This window comes from Bubalus kerabau, chromosome 6, assembly GCF_029407905.1.
Source record: "Bubalus kerabau isolate K-KA32 ecotype Philippines breed swamp buffalo chromosome 6, PCC_UOA_SB_1v2, whole genome shotgun sequence".
In the NCBI taxonomy this organism is placed as follows: Eukaryota; Metazoa; Chordata; class Mammalia; order Artiodactyla; family Bovidae; genus Bubalus; species Bubalus kerabau.
The window spans coordinates 82441975-82462438 of NC_073629.1; the positions used below are offsets into that span (position 1 = coordinate 82441975).

The window sequence follows — 20464 nt, forward strand, 5'->3', positions numbered from 1 at the left end:
TGGGCTTCCCTGATAGCTCAGTTGGTAAAGAATCCACCTGCAATGCAGGAGACCCCTGTTCGATTCCTGGGTTAGGAAGATCCACTGGGGAAGGGATAGGCTACCCACTCCAGTATTTTTGGGCTCAGCTGGTAAAGAATCCATCTGTAATGTTATTCCAGTATTCTGGCCTGGAGAATTCCATGGACTGTATAGTCCATGGGGTTGCAAAGAGTCGGACGCAACTGAGCAACTTCACTTTGGACTGCCCTGGTGGCTCAGACCGTAAAGCATCTGCCTGCAATGCGGGAGACCTGGGTTTGATCCCTGGATCGGGAAGATCCCCTGGAGAAGGCAATGGCAACCCACTCCAGTACTCTTGCCTGGAAAATCTCATGGATGGAGGAGCTTGATAAGCTACAGTCCATGGGGTTGCAAAGAGTTGGACATGACTGAGCGACTTCACTTTCTTATAATAATAACGACAATATTATTTATTAAAGTAAAACTATTAATATATCCTTGGCACTGTCATAAATGGTTTATATATGTTAGGTGTTTAAATCTTTAAAAAACACACTAAATATAACTACTTCCAACTTATAGATAAGGAAACTAAAATTCAGAAGGGCTGCTGACCACCTTATCAAAGGTCACACAGTTATTAAGTGACAAAGCTAAAATTTAAACACAGGTCTGTCCATTCTAAGGTTTTAACCAGCACCTTAGGACAATGCTTGGCACAAAATAGTCATTCAATAAATATTTGTTGTCCTGGGAATTCCCTAGCAGTCCAGTGGTTAAGACTCCATGTTTTCACAGCTGAGGACTTGCGTTCAATTCCTGATCAGGGAACTAAGATCTCACAAGCTGTGTGGCAAGGCATAAATAAATATTTGTTGAATAAATGAATTAATAAATGAAATATTATGCTATACTAACTTGGTATATTATTAATAATGAGACAGAAATCTTCATTTTTTTATTCAGTGCCCACTACACTAAAAATAGTTTGCATTGCTACCTTTTTAATGAATATTTGTTGAGCAGAACTAAATTAAAGGAATGGTATTGGTATGGGCCCAATAAATAACAGCATGAAGCACAGAAATAGTTGGCCCTAATATAACCCACATTAATATTTAAATACTTTACCCTCAGAGCCACATGGATAGAATAAATTTTTATTTATACTGGCTAAAATTATATTTATGTATATAATTATACCAGGTAAACAACAAATATTTAACTAAGTTGATTTCATTAGCATTTAATTTAGTTGCAAAATACAGAAAGCTTCCATTGGTGGAAAATAATATTGTTGGAACACTAAATATTGTGTGTGAACATGTTGGACATGCACATCAAATTGCTTAGGGTGTACAGATTCCTAAACAGTCTGAACAAAATTCCTTTGAGATAATGTTTTAAATTTTTAATATAGAACAAATGTCACTGTCTAGCAATTTAAAGATATAAGGGACTTCAGAGTTCAATAACAAATACAGAGTTGTTATTTGAAACAAAAATGTAGCTCTTGAGAACAATCAGTTCAGTTTTCTAACAGCAGTTATAGTATGTGGTCATAACCATTTTCCCCCCTTTTACAGAGGTCCCTAGATACACATTTTTAATGTATCCTAGCAGTTTCCAGTTAATGTTTTATATTTCTGTAGCTATTATTTTCTGGTGAAAGAAAACTAGTAAAGGTTGAGTCTAGAAAGGGAAAACAAAGGAAGAAGATCAATATTAACACTCTACAAATATTGACTTAGCAAAGTGACTTTGCTGTCTTTCTCTCAAAGGAACTTGATATTGAATGAATGATTTATTTATAAGAAGCACCTATTAAAAGTATTTGTTAAAACCAAAAAACTGCTTGGCAAAGTACATGCATAATCTCCTCATCAAGTTCAAAAATTGAAGAATCATTATTTTTAAACTGAAGTCCTTTTAATATTCCTATTCATCATTAAACTTATTAGGACTGGCTTATAGGTAGAAATGCTGCGATCCCCAAAAATCCTCAAAGAATTACTTCATAAACTTTACCTATTCTCTGTAAACATTAAATAGTCATTAATAAATTTAATGTCAAATTTGTTTTCAGAAAAAGTTGTATCCATTCATTTAAAATACTATACCTTTATTGAGTGTGGCTCAATTAACTTTGAGTTTTGATTGCTATCAGCACCCATGGTAACTGTGAAGGAAACAGATGTTTTGAACTGTCTAGCTGTTGCCAGTGAAGAATTCCTGGTGTCACCTGTAAGAAATAATAGTTATTTAGTCTTACATTATGAAAAGCTGTTAATAAGAAGTCTGTTTCTAAACACAGTGTAGTATGAAAGGACTATATATTAATTTCATTCTCTTTGTTCTTCCTATTGAAATAAACTCAAAATACTTTATATTTATAAGGCTTTAATGGCTCTTTATGATTTTAATTTATGATCTACTAATAAGATTTATTTAATTTAGAATTTATGACCTACTAAGATTCTTTATTTAAATATGTCATTTTTTGGCCTGAAAATTTAGTTTTAATAAAACATAATAAGCATAGCCTAGTTCCATAATAAAATTTTACTTTACTAGATTTTTATAGTTAAGTGAGTCCAGAAACAGTAGCTATCAAAAGTTGGGTTTTCATTTATCACTGATAAGCTAAGACAGAAGGAAAAATTTATCTGACTACAATCCTTAATTCTTAACAGAAAAGTAAATACCTTTATTTGAGAATGATTCCTGATCAGCTTTTCTTATGATTTTAGGTGATGCTTTTGGTACTGGTGATGGGGCCCTTTCAGGGGACCCTTCCATGTGGCTTCCAAACTGTTGACGCCTCAGTTTACTGTCAACCTCCAATTTTTCTAGAGTCGTTTTGAGACACTGTTCATTGGTTGCCATATATAATTTACAAAACTACAGGAAACAAAAAAGTATTCCAGTGGATAAAACATTCAATCATACATTTGGGAGGAGAAAATGTACATTAGTAGGCAAGACTGATAGATGGAATATATTTCCTATTGAACTAGGTTACTCATTTTATTTTCTTGAATCAGATTGACCACCCTCAAGTGCCCTAGTGAAATGCAGCCATAATTCAATGAGGAGGCCATACCCTGAATGAAAATAAAATGTTACACAAAGAGAGGTGATTTATTTTTTTTTTTACAAGACATGTGTAGACTTGTATTTGTTCTAAATAATTTTTATGATTCTTCCACTCTCAAAAAGGCATATTTCAGAGAAGAGTGTGTGTGTTCATGTGTGTATGCACATGCATGTACTTTAAGTTGATAATATTATTTTTAATGTAGTCATCAGATTACAATTGGACTGGAGAGACTAAATTTCAAGTAAAATTAGTACATATATATATATCATTGTCAATATTTAAATGATATGCCTCTTTAAAAATACCTCTTCTATCCAGTAAGCAAATTTACATCAGAATGAGCTTATGTACCTTGATATAGTCAAATTTGCCATCTGCATTTACATCAGCCAAATTTATTATGGCATTTACTTCTTCTCGAGTCATCTTTTCACCTTTCTGGAAGAAAAAAGTATTTAAAGCAACATGACGATTACTTTGTCATGTATGGGGAGAATGGAAATTTTAATCTTTTCTGTAGGTAAGTTTGAATATATGTTTCATTAAAAATCTCAGAATGAGTATAATGTCAAGCAAGAATGAACCTGTTACATAAAATAAAATTTCACAATTTTATTAAATTTTATAAAGTGTATAAAAACTGAATTTCAGTTTACTAAATTTCAAATATATATATCATAGATTCAATAATAACTACTATTAAATTTAGAGTAAGAATACTTTCTCATGTTGTACCAAGAAACAATGGTTTCTGAATCTCATTTATACTTTAGTTCTCTTTTACTTATCACATATGAACTTATCACTGATTTACAAATTGTTCTGGCAGGAAAGAATTGCAAAGGAGCACAACATAGGCTCAATTTTATACTTTCTCTTTTTAGAGCATACTTCATACAGAAGGATCCTTAAGTACTTTACAAACAATATATAAGTGATTCATTTCACCTGCCAGTGAAACAGTTCTTTCTTATGTGGACTTTGGTAGTCAAAGCTAGATTCCAAGTTGTTTTGCAAAATAGGCATATTATAAAACTGTTTGACAGATCTTACCTTTGTTAGAAGTTTATAAAGATCAGTGTGTAAAATACAGCCATTATCATTTACATCTAATTGCTTAAATGATTTTAGCAATTCTGCTTTTGAGGTTGGTTTTTCCTTTCTTAAAATTATACAAAAATCATCAAAATTCAGTTTGGCAGTTTGAGGAGTCCAATACTTATTAATGGTCTTTTGGGATGGATTTCTTCCTGCATGCTGAAGAGCTGCCCAATAAAACAAGTATTATTTGTTACAGTAACATCTGGAATTAGTATTTTAAGTGTATTTTTTCTTTAAATCATTATACACTATAATGTTATATAAAAGTACACACATACCAATATATTAACTTTGGTGTTGATAGTCTAGTGAAATCAATACATGCCTTCCAAATATGAAAATATACATATATGTTATTATACAAGCTACAAATTCTCAATGTATTAATGCCAGAATTAAATAGGTTCTTCCCATTCTGACATTATTCCCAACTTACATAGTTTGATTAATTGATAATATCTGATTTACCGCATAAGAATACCTGGAGAAAAAAAACAGATTAAAAACAATCATTCACTTAATTGTTTTGAGGACATAAGAATAAAGAAAATGAATAATTTATTATTTTTATGGTTCAACAAATATCTTAATTATGAGGAAATCATTAGTTTGAGAATATTACTGTCAATATCATGATGTCTAAAATGTTCATCGTTGTTGTTTGGTCACTAAGTCTCATCCAACTCCTCGCGATGCTATGGACAGCAGCACACCAGGCCTCCCTGTCCTTCACTATCTCCTGGAGCTTGCCCAAGTTCATGTCCATTGAACTTGTGATGCTATCAAAACATCTCATCTTCTGTCACTCTCTTCTCTTTTTGCCTTCAATCTTTCCCAGCATAAGGGTCTCTTCCAATAAGTCAGCTCTTCGCATCAGGTGGCCAAACTACTGGAGCTTCATCTTCAGCATCTGTCCTTCCAATGCATATTCACAGTTGATTTCCTTTAGGATTGACTGGTTTGATCTCCTTGCTGTCCAAGGGACTCTCAAGAGTCTTCTCCAGCACCACAGTTCAAATCAAAGTATCAATTCTTAAGCACTCAGCTTTCTTTAAGGTCCAACTCTCACATCTGTACATGACTACTGGAAAGACTACAGCTTTGACTATATGGACATTTGTCGGCAAAGTGATGTCTTTGCTTTTTAATATGCTATCTAGGTTTGCCATAGCTTTCCTTTCAAGAAGCAAGTGTCTTCTAATTTCATGGCTGCAGTCACCACCCACAGTTATTTTGGAGCCCAAGAAGAGAAAAATCTGTCACTACTTCCACTGTTTCCCCTTCTACTCATTATGAAATGATGGAACCAGATGTCATGATCTTTGTTTTTTGAATGTTGAGTTTTAAGCCAGCTTTTTCACGCTCCTCTTTCACCCTCATCAAGAGGCTCTTTATTTCCTCTTTACTTTCTGCCATTATGGTGGTATCATCTGCATATCTGAGGTTATTGATATTTCTCCTGGCAATCTTGATTCCAGTTTGAACTTCCTCTAGCCTGGCAATTCACATGATGTATTCTGCATAAAAGTTAAACAAGAGAGTGACAATATACAGCCTTGTACTTCTTTCTGAATTTTAAACCAGTCAGTTATTCCATATAAGGTTCTAACTGTTGTTTCTTGACTTGCATACAGATTTTTCAGGAGGCAGGTAAGGTGGTCTGGTATTACCATCTCTTTAAGAATTTTTCAAAATTTGTTGGGATCCACACAAAGGTTTTTGTGTAGTCAAAGAAACAGCAGTAGGTGTTTTTCTGGAATTCCCTTGCTTTCTCTATAATCCAATAGATGTTGGCAATTTGATCTCTGGTTCCTCTGCCTTTTCTAAACCTAGCCTGTACATCTTGAAGTTTTCAATTCAAGTACTGCTGAAGTAGCTTGAAGGATTTTGAAAATAACCTTACCAGCATGGGAAGTGAATGCGATTGTTTGATAGTCTGAACATTCTTTAGCACTGCCCTTCTTTGGAATTGGGATGAAAACTGACCTTTTCCAGTCCTCTGGCCACTGCTGAGTTTTCCAAATTTGCTGACATATTGAGTGTGGCACTTTAACAGCATCATCTTTAAGGATTTGAAACAGCTCAGCTGGAATTCCATCAACTCTACTAGCTTTGTTGGTAGTAATCTTCCTAAGGCACACTTAAGACTCCAGGATGTCTGGCTCTAGGTGACTGACCAAACCATCATGGTTATGGTGGGTCATTAAGACCTTTTTTGTACAGTTCTGTGTATTCTTGCCATCTCTTCTTAATCTGTTCTGCCTCTGTTAGGTCCTTTACGTTTCTGTCCTTTATCATGCCCCTCCTTGCACGAAATGTTCCTTTGAGATTTCCAATTTTCTTGAAGAGATGACTAGTTTTTCCTGTTCTATTATTTTCCTCTATTTCTTTGCACTGTTCATTTAAGAAGCCCTTCTTCTCTCTCCTTGCTATTCTCTGGAGTTCTGCAATCAGTTGGGTATACCCTCCCCTTTCTCCTTTGCATATCACTTCTCTTCTTTTCCCAGCCATTTCCTCAGACAAACAGTTTGCCTTCTTACATTTCTTTGGGATGGTTTTGGTCACTGTCTCCTGTACAATGTTACAAACCTCCATCCATAGTTCTTTAAGCACTCCGTCTACCAGATCTAACCCCTTGAATCTATTCACCACCTCTACTGTATAATAATAAGGGATTTGATTTAGGTCATACCTGAAGGACCCAGTGGTTTTCCTCACTGTCTTTAGTTTAAGCCTGAATTTTGCTATAAGGAGCTGATGATTTGAGACACAGTCAGCTCCAGGTCTTGTTTTTGTTAACTGTATAGTTTCCCGTCTTTGGCTGCAAACAATGTAACCAATCTGATTTTGGTATTGACCATTTGGTGATGTCCATGCAGGTCAGGAAGCAACAGTTAGAACTGGACATGGAACAACAGACTGGTTCCAAATAGGAAAAGGAGTACGTCAAGGCTGTATATTATCACCCTGCTTATTTAACTTATATGCAGAGTACATCGTGAGAAACGCTGGCCTGGAAGAAGCACAAGCTGGAATCCAGATTGCCGGGAGAAATATCAATAACCTCAGATATGCAGATGACACCACCCTTATGGCAGAAGGTGAAGAGGAACTCAAAAGCCTCTTGATGAAAGTGAAAGAGGAGAGTGAAAAAGTTGGCTTAAAGCTCAGCATTCAGAAAACGAAGATTATGGCATCTGGTCCCATCACTTCATGGGAAATAGAAGGGGAAACAGTGGAAACAGTGTCAGACTTTATTTCTGGGGGCTCCAAAATCACTGCAGATGGTGACTGCAGCCATGAAATTAAAAGATGCTTACTCCTTGGAAGGAAAGTTATGACCAACCTAGATAGCATATTCAAAAGCAGAGACATTACTTTGCCAACAAAGGTCCATCTAGTCAAGGCTATGGTTTTTCCTGTGGTCATGTATGGATGTGAGAGTTGGACTGTGAAGAAAGCTGAGCACCGAAGAATTGATGCTTTTGAACTGTGATGTTGGAGAAGACTCTTGAGAGTCCCTTGGACTGCAAGGAGATCAGCCCTGGGTGTTCTTTGGAAGGAATGATGCTAAAGCTGAAACTCCAGTACTTTGGCCACCTCATGTGAAGAGTTGACTCACTGGAAAAGACTCTGAGGCTGGGAGGGATTGGGGGCAGGAGGAAAAGGGGACGGCAGAGGATGAGATGGCTGGATGGTATTACTGACTCAATGGACGTGAGTTTGAGTGAACTCCGGGAGATGGTGATGGACAGGGAGGCCTGATGTGCTGCAATTCATGGGGTGGCAAAGAGTCGGACACTACTGAGCGACTGAACTGAACTGATGTGTAGAGTTGTCTCTTGTGTTGTTGGAAAAGGGTGTTTTTTCTGTCCAGCTCTGTGAAAATGGATGTATAACTCTTTCCCACAAGTGGCAGCTCAAATGCTTATTGCTATCTTCAATAATAAAATACTTTTTAAATGTACTAAGTTGTTTAAAAGAACAACTTTTTCAGAATAAAATTATGCCAAAATATGCAGTAGTTATACATTTCCATATCTAAGAAATAGGTAAAATTTAGTAAATACTAATCTAACTTTAGTCTTTAGTTTTAGAATTGGAGCTCACTGTTAAGTCCAATAACAATGAAAAGGAGAAGGGAGTGGCAGAGGATGACGGTTGGATAGCATCACCGACTCAATGGACATGAATGTGAGCAAACTCCAGGAGACAGAAGAGGACAGAGGAGCCTGGCATGCTGCAGTCCACAAGGTCCCCAAGAGTTGTACACAACTTAGCTACTGAACAACAACAATGACAACAAACAGTGAAAAAACTGTGTAACTGTAGATGGTTAAAGGTTTACACCAAAATACTGACCTTTTGCCAGGGTTTATTTTAAGCTTTGACGTGAATTTATAATACCTATATTACTGGTAAGTTGGGGGGACAAAAAGAAACTTTGGGGAAAGAAAAAGAAACTGCTTTATCCTATTTTGAAATGGAATGTCAAAGCATATGGTATGTACATAAGAGATGGACGGATACCAATGAAAAGCACAATAGTTAAGAAAGAGACATCACTGGTTCACAAAACCAGTTTGTTAAAATCTAGATTATCTGAAAGCTATCATTGCAATTTTACAAAGACTATTCTACAATAAAACCAAAAGCTGAAAAGGTAAGCATTGCATTATTATCCTCCCAGGTAGTTCTGTACGACTGATAGCACCTGAGTAATACATACTCATTGATTTATTAATACAAACTAGATGCCACAGTAGCAGAAGGCATGTTAAACCTTTAAACTGAGTAAATTCATGATCTCAACCAACTTTCAAAAGCACAGACAAAACTCAAATTACAATTAAAATAAAATATAAATTGCAATGATTTGAAATTTTATATTTCCTCAAATAGAAATCTTATTGCATACAAATCTAAGACCTTGTTGCAAAAATATGTCAGATTTTTATTTCAGGAAACTGCTTCTGAAGTTGATAAAATAACTCAGTTTCTCTACTCCTAAAGTTATTTGCCTTGATGGAACTGACATGAATATAATATTATCTGGTATTTCTGTTTACCACCCTCTCAAGACTAAAGACCACCAAGTCATTTGACACACCTAGTAAGGACCAATTTCACTGGTTTGTGAGATATCTGCCACCAGAAGAGTTTAAAATATAATGGAAAACTCAACCATACAAAATCATGGGATGCATAAAAAGCAGTTATCAGATAAAACTAAAAGCTGGTTCTTTGAGAAGATAAACAAAATTGACAAACCTTTAGCCAGACTTATCAAGAAAAAAGAGAGAAGAATCCAATCAACAAAATTAGAAATGAAAAAGAAGAGGTTACAACAGACAATGCAGAAGTACAAAGGATTATAAGAGACTATTATGAACAACTCTATGGCAATAAAATGGATAACCTGGAAGAAATGGACAGATTCTTAGAAAAGTTTAATCTTCCAAGACTGAACCAGGAAGAAACAGAAGTTATGAACAACCCAAATGCACTGAAATGAAAGCTGTGATAAAAAATCTCCCAAAAAATAAAAGCCCAGGACCAGGTGGCTTCACAGGAGAATTCTATCAAACATTTAGAGAAGAGCTAATGCCTATCCTTCTAAAACTCTTTCAAAAAATTGCAGAGGAAGGAACACTTTCAAACTCATTCTACGAGGCCACCTTCACCCTGATACCAAAACCAGACAAAGACAACACACAAAAAGAAAACTACAGGCCAATATCACTGACGAACATAGATGCAAAAATCCTCAACAAAATTTTAGCACACAGAATTCAGCAACACATCAAAAAGCTCATACACCATGATCAGTTCAGTTTAGTTCAGTCGCTCAGTCGTGTCCGACTCTTTGCGACCCCATGAATCGCAGCACGCCAGGCCTCCCTGTCCATCACCAGCTCCCAGAGTTCACTCAGACTTACATCCATCGAGTCAGTGATGCCATCCAGCCATCTCATCCTCTGTCGTCCCCTTCTCCTCCTGCCCCCAATCCCTTCCAGCATCAGAGTCTTTTCCAATGAGTCAACTCTTTACATGAGGTGGCCAAAGTACTGGAGTTTCAGCTTTAGCATCATTTCTTCCAAAGAAATCCCAGGGCAGATCTCCTTTAGAATGGACTGGTTAGATCTCCTTGCACTCCAAGGGACTCTCAAGAGTCTTCTCCAACATCACAGTTCAAAAGCATCAATTCTTCGGCGCTCAGCTTTCTTCACAGTCCAACTCTTACATCCATACATGACACTGGAAAAACCATAGCCTTGACTAAACGGACCTTTGTTGGTAAAGTAATGTCTCTGCTTTCAATATCAAGTTGGGTTTATTCCAGGGATGCAAGGATTCTTCAATATACACAAACCAATCAATGTGATACACCATATTAACAAATTGAAAGATAAAAAACATATGTAATCTCAATAGATGCAAAAAGCCTTTGACAAAATTCAGCACCCATTTATGATTAAAATTCTTCAAAAAATGGGCATAGAAGGAACCTACCTCAACACAGTAAAGGCCATATATGATAAGCTACAGCAAACATTATTTTCAATGGTGAAAAACTGAAAGCATTCCCCCTAAGATCAGAAACAAGACAAGGGTGTCCACTTTCACCACTATTATTCAACCTAGTTCTAGAAGTCCTAGCTACCGCAATCAGAGAAGAAAAAGAAATAAAAGGAATCCAGATCGGAAAAGAAGTAGTAAAGCTCTCACTGTTTGCAGATGACATGATACTGTACATAGAAAACCCTAAAGATAGTATCAGAAAATTACTAGAGCTAATCAGTGAATTTAGCAAAGTTGCAAGATACAAAATCAATTCACATATATCACTTGCATTTCTATATACTAACAATGAAAAATCAGAAAGAGAAATAAGGAATCAATCCCATCCACCATTGCAACAAAAAGAATAAAATATCTAGGAATAAACTTACCTAAGGAGACAACAGAACTGTACACAGAAAATTGTAAGACACTAATGAAAGAAAACAAAGACGATATAAACAGATGTAGGGATAGTCCATGTTTCTGGGTAGAAGAATCAATACTGTGAAAATGACTTTACTACCAAATACAATCTACAGATTCAGTGTGATCCTTATCAAATTACCAATGGCATTTTTCACAGAGCTAGAACAAAAAATTTCACAATTCATATGGAAACAAAAAAGACCCCGAATAGCCAAAGCAGTCTTGAGAAAGAAGAATGGAGCTGGAGGAATCAAGCTTCCTGACTTCAGATTACACTACAAAGCTACAGTGATCAAGACAGTATGGTACTTGCAGAAAAGCAGAAATATAGACCAAGGGAACAAGATAGAAAGCCCAGAAATAAACCCATGCGCCTATGGGTACCTTATTTTTGACAAAGGAGGCAAGAATATACAATGGGGCAAAGGCAGTCTCTTCAATATATAGTGCTGGGAAAACCGGACAGCTACATGTAAAAGAATGAAATTAGAACATTTCCTAACAGCATACACAAAGATAAACTCAAGTGGATTAAAGACCTAAATGTAAGACAAGAAACTATAAAACTCTTAGAGGAAAACATAGGCAGAACACTCGATGACATAAATCAAAGCAAGATCCTCTATGACACACCTTCTGGAGTAACGGAAATAAAAGCAAAAGTAAACAAGTGGGACCTGATTAAACTTAAAAGCTTTTGCACAGCAAAGAAAACTATAAGCAAGGTGAAAAGACAACCCTCAGAATGGGAGAAAATAATTGCAAATGAAACAACTGACAAAGGATTAATTTCCAAAATATACAAATAGCTCATACAACTTAACACCAGAAAAACAAACAACCTAATCAAAAACTGGGAAAAAGACCTAAACAGACATTTCTCCAAAGACGACATAGAGATGGCTAACAAACGCATGAAAAGATGCTCAACATCTCCCATTATTAGAGAAATGCAAATCAAAACTACAATGAGGTATCACCTCACACCAGTCAGAATGGCCCCCATCAAAAAGTTGACAAACAATAAATGCTGGGGAGGGTGTGGAGAAAAGACCTGTTGCACTGTTGGTGGGAATGTAAACTGATACAGCCACTATGGAAGACGGTATGGAGATTCCTTAAAAAGCTAGGAATAAAACCACGACATCACCCAGCAATCCCACTCCTAGGCATATACCCTGAGGAAACCAAAATTGAAAAAGACACATGTATCCCATTGTTCATTGTAGCACTATTTACAATAGGTAGAACATGGAAGCAACCTAGATGTCCATCGACAGAGGAATGGATAAAGAAATTGTGGTACATATACACAATGGAATATTACTCAGTCATAAAAAGGAACACATCTGAGTCAGTTCTAATGAGATGGACAAACCTAGAACCTATTATACAGAGTGAAGTAAGTCAGAAAGAAAGATAAATATTGTATTCTAATGCATATATATGGAATCTAGAAAAATGGTACTGAAGAATTTATTTACAGGGCAGCAATGACTTTTCACTTTCATGCATTGGAGAAGGAAATGGCAACCCACTCCGGTGTTCTTGCCTGGAGAATCCCAGGGATGGTGGAGCCTGGTGGGCTGCTGTCTATGGGGTCGCACAGAGTTGGACACGACTGAAGTGACTTAGCAGCAGCAGCAGCAGCAATGAAGAAACAGACATAGAGAATAGACTTATGGACATGGGGAGAGGGGAGGAGAGGGTGAGATGTATGGAGAGAGTAACATGGAAACTTACATTACCATATGTAAAATAGATAGCCAAAGGGAATTTGCTGTATGGCATAGGAAACTCAAACAGGGGCTCTGTATCAACCTAGAGGGGTGGGATGGGGAGGGAGATGGGAGGGAGGTTCAAAAGGGAGGGGATATATGTAAACCTATGGCTGATTCATGTTGAGGTTCGACAGAAAACAACAAAATTCTGTAAAGCAATTACCCTTCAATTAAAATATCAATAAATTAAAAAAAAACAGTTATTAGAGGGAAATTCATATGAAGGAAGCAATATGACCTTCCTCACAAAACAAGAAGAATCTCAAATAAATAACCTAGCCTAACACTTAAAAGAATTAGAAAAAGAAAAACAAACAATACCTGAAGTCAGCAAAAAGAAGAAAGTAATAGACATCAGAAAGGAAATAAAATAGAGATTAAAAAAAAATAGAAAAAGTAAAAGAAAACAAAACAAAATCTGGTTCTTTGAATGGATAAACAAGATTGACAAACCTCTGGCCACGCTCACCAAGAAGAAGAGAGAACACTAATAAATAAAATAAGAAATGAAAAAAAGAGACATAACTGATAACTCACCATAAGGGAATAATCATATGAAAACAAATTTGATAACCAAAAAGATATGGGCAAGTTTCTTGTCCTAGAAACCTGTATGTTTACTGAAAACAAACAGCCACCAAAATTGAACCACAAGGAAATAGATTTTTTTAAAAAAGAAGAAATATATAATTTGAACAATTTGAAAAGATGGATCACTAGAATTGAAATAGATTTTGTAATTTAAAGGGGGCTATCCTTGTGGCTCAGCTGGTACAGAATCTGCCTGCAAGGTGGGAGACCTGGGTTCGATCCCTGGGTTGGAAAGATCCCCTGGAGAAGGAAAAGGCTACTCACTCCACTATTCTGGCCTAGAGAATTCCATGGACTGTATAGTCTGTGTGGTCGCAAACAGTCAGACAGGACTCACCAACTTTCACTTTCACTTTGTAATTTAAAAAGTCCCCACAAACAAAAGTCTATAGGACCAGATGGCTTTACAGGTGAATTCTACCAAACATACAAACAAGGACTTATACTGACCCTTCTCAAACTCTTCAAAAAAGTTAAAGAGGAGGAACACTTCCAAGGACATTTGATGACGCCACCATCACTCTGCTACCAAAACCAGACAAAGACACCATCAAAAAAGAAAACTAGGCCAATATCTCTGATGAGTACAGATTCAAAAATTCTCAACAGAATGTTAGTACACCAAATCCAACAACATATAAGAAAGATCATACACCATGACCTACTGGGATTCATTCCAAGTTCACAAGGATGGTTCAACACATGCAAATCAGTCAATTTTGTTTCTGATACATCATATAAACAAAAGTCAAAAACCACAAGATCATCTCAGTAGATGCAGAAAAAGCATTTGAAAAAATTCAACATTCATTCATGATAAAAACTCTTACCAAAGTGGGTATAGAGGGGACATATCTCAAAATAGTACATGCTATTTATGACAAGCCCACAGTTCATATAATACTCAATGGTGAAAAGTTGAAAGCCTTTCTGCTAAAATCTGGAACACGACAAGGATGTCCACTCTCACCATTTCTCTTCAACATAGTATTTGAAGTCCTAGCCAGAGCAATCAAACAAGAAAAAGAAACAAAAGGTAGCTAAGTTGTAAGAGAAGAGGTAAAATTGTCATTACATGCCAATGATATGATACTATATACAGACAATCCTAAAGACACCATACAAAAACTACAAGAAATGATAAATGAATTCAGCAAGGTAGCAGGATACAAGATTAACATACAGAAACTGGTTGCTTTCTGTACATCAATGATGAAGTATCAGAAAGGGAATGAAAAAAACAATACCTTTTAAAATCACAACCCCCAAAATAAAATACTTAGGAATAAACCTCACCAAGGAAGTGAAAAACATGTATGCTAAAAACTATAAAACATTAATAAAGGAAACTGAAGATGATTTAAAGAAATGGAAAGATATCCCATGCTCTTAGACTGTAAGAATACTGTTAAAATAGCCATACTACCCAAAGCAATCTACAGATTCAATGCAATCCCTATCAAATTACTCATGACAATTTTCACAGAATTAGAACAAATAATCCTAAAATTCATATGGAACCATAAAAGACCCAGAATTGCCAAAGCAATCCTGAAGAAAAAGAACAAAGCAGGAAGCACAACCATCCCAGAGTTGAGGAAATACTACAAAACTATAGTAGTCAAAACAATGTGGTATTGGTACAAATACAGACTATGGGCCAATGGAACTGAACAGACAACCCAGAAGTAAACCCACACACCTACTGTCAGTGAACCTTCAACAAAGGTAGCGAGACTATACAGTGTGAAAAAGACCATCTCTTCAGCAAGTGGTTTTGAGAAAACTGGATAGCTGCATGTAAATCAATGAAGTTAGAACATACCCTCACATTATACCCCAAAATAAACTCAAAATGGCTTAAGGACTCAAACATAAGACATGACTCTCCTACAAGAGAACATAGACAAAATATTCTCTGACATAAATCATACCAATGTTTTCTTAGGTCAGTCTCCCAAGGCAATAGAAATAAAAACAAAAATAAACAAATGGGACTTAAAGTTACAATCTTTTGCACAGCAAAGGAAACCACAAACGAAATGAAAAAATAACCAACAGAATGGGAGAAAGTATTGGCAAACAACATGACTGATAAGGGCTTAATTTCCAAATTATACAAATAGCTCATAGAACTCAACAACAACAAAAAAAACAAACAACCCAATTGAAAAATGGGTAGAAGATCTAAAGAGACATTTCTCCAAAGAAGACATACAGATGGCCAAAAGGCACAAGAAAAGATCCTCAACATTGCCAATTATTAGTGATCTGCAAATCAAAACTACAATGAGGTACCACCTCATACTGGTCAGAATGGCCATCATTAGAAAATTTACAAACAACAAATGCTGAGATGGTGTGGAGAATAAGGAACCTTCCTACACTGTTGGTGGGAATGTAACATTGGTACAGCCACCATGGAGGTTCCTCAGAAAATTAAAACAGAATAACCATATGACCCAGCAAGCCCACTTCTGGGCGTATAGCCAGACAAAACTATAATTCAAAATGATACATGCATCCCTATGCTTACAACACCACTATTCACAATAGCGAAGATACAGAAACAACCTAAATGTCCATCGACATATGAATGGATAAAAAAGACGTGATACATAAATACAATGGAATACTACTCAGCCATAAAAAAGAACAAAATAATGCCATTCGCAGCAACATCAATGCAATTAGAGATTATCATACTAAGAGAAGTCAGAAGAATAAAGGCAAATACCATATAATATTACTTATATGTAGAATCTAAAATACAATTGAACCTATCTATAAAACAGAAACAGAATCATAGACATAGAGAATAGACTGGTGGTTGCCAAGGTGAAGAAGGGTGGGAGGGGTTGGATTTGGAGTCTGAGACTAGTAAATGCAAACTGGTATATATACAATGATAAACAACAAAGGCCTACTGTATAGCATAGGGAACTAAATTCAGTATCCTGTTATAAATCATAATGGAAAAGAATATGAAAAAAGAATGTATAGATAGACAGATAGATACAGATATGCTAATGCTAAGTCATTTCAGTCGTGTCTGACTCTGTGTGACCCCATAGAACTGGCAGCCCACCAGGCTCCCCTGTCCCTGGGATTATCCTGGCAAGAACACTGGAGTGGGTTGCCATTTCCTTCTCCAATGCATGAAAGTGAAAAGTGAAAGTGAAGTAGCTCAGTCGTGTCCAACCCTCAGTGACCCCGTGGACTGCAGCCTTCCAGGCTCCTCTGCCCATAGGATTTTCTAGGCAAGAGTACTGGAGTAGGGTGCCATTGCCTTCTTCAAGATACAGATATAGATATCTGTATAATTGAGTCATTTTGTTGTACAGCAGTAATTAACATTGTAATTCAACCATACTTCAATTAAAAAATTAACAATAAAATATAATGAAAACAGAAGACCAACTCTCTGAAACCCTCATCCCTAAAAAACAGAACAAAACCTCAAATTCTTTTCTTTTAAAATTTTACTTATTTTTTAATACTGACCTTTTACAATCATTCAATACACACCCACGTGGATATATGTGTACAAATATATAAATACATACATATCCTTAACATTTTCTCCAGTGTAGGTCAAATTTAGACTAATGATTCAATTGTCAAAAGCATTTTAATCTATTATCATAAATCTTAAAATACCAATATAAGAATTTAAAAAACATTTTAAAGCAAATAATTGGTGTAAGCTTTAAAAAAAAAAAGAAAACTAAGATTATGGCATACAGTCCCATCACTTCATGGCAAATAGATGAGGAAACAATGGAAACAGTGACAGACTTTATATTTTGGGCTCCAAAATTACTGCAAATGGTGACTGCAGCCAAGAAATTAAAAGATGGTTGCTCCTTGGGAAAAAAGCTTTGACAAACCTAGACAACATATTAAAAAGCAGAGACATTACTTTGTCAACAAAGGTCTGTCTAGTCAAAGCTATGGTTTTTCCAGCAGTCATGTATGGATGTGAGAGTTGGACTATAAAGAAAGCTGGGTGCCAAAGAGCTGATGCTTTTGAACTGTGGTGTTGGAGAAGACTCTTGAGAGTCCATTGGACTGCAAGAAGATCATACCAGTCAATCCTAAAGGAAATCAGTCCTGAATATTCATTGGAAGGACTGATGTTGAGGCTGAAACTCCAATACTTTGGCCACCTGATGCAAAGTACTGACTCACTGGAAAAGACAGAGGATGGGATGGTTGGATGACATCACTGACTTGATGGACATGGGTTTGAGGAAGCTCCGGGAGTTGGTGATGGACAGGGAAGCCTGGCGTGCTGCAGTCCATGGGGCTGCAAAGAGTTGGACATGACTGAGCGACTGAACTGAGCTGAACTGAATCCATACAAACACTGAAAGTTTTATTTTGAAGCTCCTGGATTATGTGAGGGCTTCCCTGGTAGCTCAGATGGTAAAGCGTCTGCCTGCAATGCAGGAGACCCGGGTTTGATCCTTGGGTCAGGAAGATCCCCTGGAAAAGGAAATGGCAACCCACTCCAGTATTTTTGCTGGGAAAATTACATGTATGGAGGAGCCTGGTAGGCTACATCTAACCATTAAACCTCGATTATGTAGCTATATAAAATGACATAATATGGGCTTCCTTGGTGGCTCAGTGGTAAAGAATTTGCCTGCCAATACAGGAGACATGGGTTCAATTCCTGGTCCAGGAAGATCCCATATGCTACCTGGCAACTAAATCCATGTGCCACAACTATTGAGCCTGTGCTGCAGAGCCCAGGAACCACAACACTGAAGTCCTGCACCCTACAGCCCATGCTCTGCAACAAGAGAAGCCACTGCAGTGAGAAGCCCATGCACTCCAACTAGAGAGTATCTCCATCTCATCACTAGAGAAAGCCTGTGCAGAGCAAGGAAGACCCAGTGCAGCCAAAAATAAATAAATAAATAAAATTAGAACGGCACAATAGCATAATGTACTTCTACCACTCAAGCTTAACTAAGTAACTGGAATGATTTAACAATGTAATTTTAATTGGAGTCTTTCTGATCTATTAACTTTCAGCAAATAAGGAAAACTACGTAGTCAAAAAAATTACCTAAGTAAAGTTGATCTTTAGAAATAATGTTATCTAAACTGCTTTTGAAAACAGTTAAGTAGGCAGCTCTACAATTCATATAAAATATCTCCTCTTCAGTTAGCAGAAATTTCTTTGATCGAGGACTCTCTGAATGCGTTGGTTTCTGACCCGAGAAAGCTGCATCACTTCCTGGACTGATGGCCATTCTATTAAAAAATAATTTAAAATTTTGTTTTAGTCACTGTTAGTCCTAAAATGAAAACGTCACTTTGGCTTTCAAATGGTGGTGGTGGGTGGCGGAGGAGAATAAAGACATGAAGGTTTTTATATGTGGAAAAATGATGTACATTATAATACACATATGGTTATATTATCATATGTTAAACTACAATAAGTTTTTGGCAGTTGATTTCTAAATATATTATATATATATATATATATATATATATATATACACACACACACACACACACACACTATATATATACATGAGAACCCAAAGAATAAAGCTAAAACAAAGATGTAACATAAACACAAAAGAAGACTCATAGGGCAAAGGAAAAGCACGCATTTATTCTCTCAAAATTAGAGGACAGTCAGTTGAGACTCTTCCTAGGATTGTCATGAGGATTAATTAAACTAACACATTTGAAGCATACAGAACAGTGCCAGGCATATAATAAATGCTAAATAAACTACAGAGTGAAACTCCAGCATAATGATAATTTGAATATAATGTGATTGGCAGTTGGCATTCATCTCCATAGCAGCATCAACCACATCATTTCACTAACATCTCAATACTGCAGCCCCACATTTAAAATGACTGAATTTTTAAAATCCCATGTATAGCATTATCTTGCGGTTTTACTGCATTCTATTACCACCAATAATAATGTTAATAATAACAATAATTTGGGGGTTTATACAGCACCTCGGCTCATAAGAGTTTAAAGAACTGTCATACATCTTGATACATACCTACTACAGTGGTCAGGTACTTTCTGAACATGGGTTCAGAAAATTGAGAGACAGAGATCTCACCCAGCTAAGAATAAGCAGCAAAAGCATGTAAATTTCGGTAACAGTTTCTTTTTTAATGTGATAAAAGGTTTCTTGTGCAACAGTTACTATAAGGCACTAAATCGTGCTGGTGGTCTAACAGCTTCCAACATTATTTTACCCAGCTTTGACTTCTAAAAATACATTTCAACCTAATAAATTGAATATTTCTAGTTCAACAATAAGACGACACAGGTAGGGTCCCCTTCAGGACTCATTGGATTCTTACTCAGGAGGCCTAAATTACTAACACCTTCTTGAATTATATAGGTCTTTTACACTTGGGAAAGAAAGATAATAATCGCTTATCATGGATGAAGTACCCTATTTATAATACACAGACCGCTTGCCTGACACTTTCATCTTACACCAGATTTAGAAGGACCCCACAGGGATGTGGTGTCACAGTCTGGTTACTGCAAATTGGTATAACTATAATTAAGCATCACAGTTTTTAAACACATATGCGTGCACGCGTATCTTCACAAATGTGAAAGAAATCTGTTCCAATAAGGAAAGGAGAATGAACGTTCATTTTGAAGCCAGAAACTTAGAAATTTAAGGTTTTGTGTGTGTTTCAGATTGTCCTCAACTGTTCTTTCCAAATAAACTGACGCCCTCAAATGGAAATCCCACGGCAAAAATATTGCAGAATTCTTCACGCCCCCCCCCCCGCCCCCCGCTCTGTAACATGAGATTAAACTGAAGCATAATTAAATATATAATTCAGCCCCTCAGGCTTGGAAACCTCCAGCATTTAAAACTCCTGCCTGAGAC

The 20464-nt window shown here is 36.4% G+C and overlaps 1 protein-coding gene across 3 annotated transcripts in view; it reads right to left on the reverse strand.

Moving 5' to 3' along the window:
- The window catches only part of EFCAB7 (EF-hand calcium binding domain 7), a 56353-nt gene that overhangs the window by 35380 nt on the left and 509 nt on the right, over positions 1-20464 (reverse strand). For all 3 annotated transcript variants that reach the window (XM_055585625.1, XM_055585624.1, XM_055585623.1), the window contains exons 2-6: positions 18644-18831; positions 4157-4368; positions 3455-3541; positions 2709-2904; positions 2124-2245 (exon numbers count right to left, since the gene is read on the reverse strand). In XM_055585625.1, coding sequence (XP_055441600.1) covers positions 2124-2245; positions 2709-2904; positions 3455-3541; positions 4157-4368; positions 18644-18830 — 804 coding nt within the window. In that variant the 5' untranslated portion in view covers position 18831. The remainder of the gene's footprint in view (positions 1-2123; positions 2246-2708; positions 2905-3454; positions 3542-4156; positions 4369-18643; positions 18832-20464) is intronic.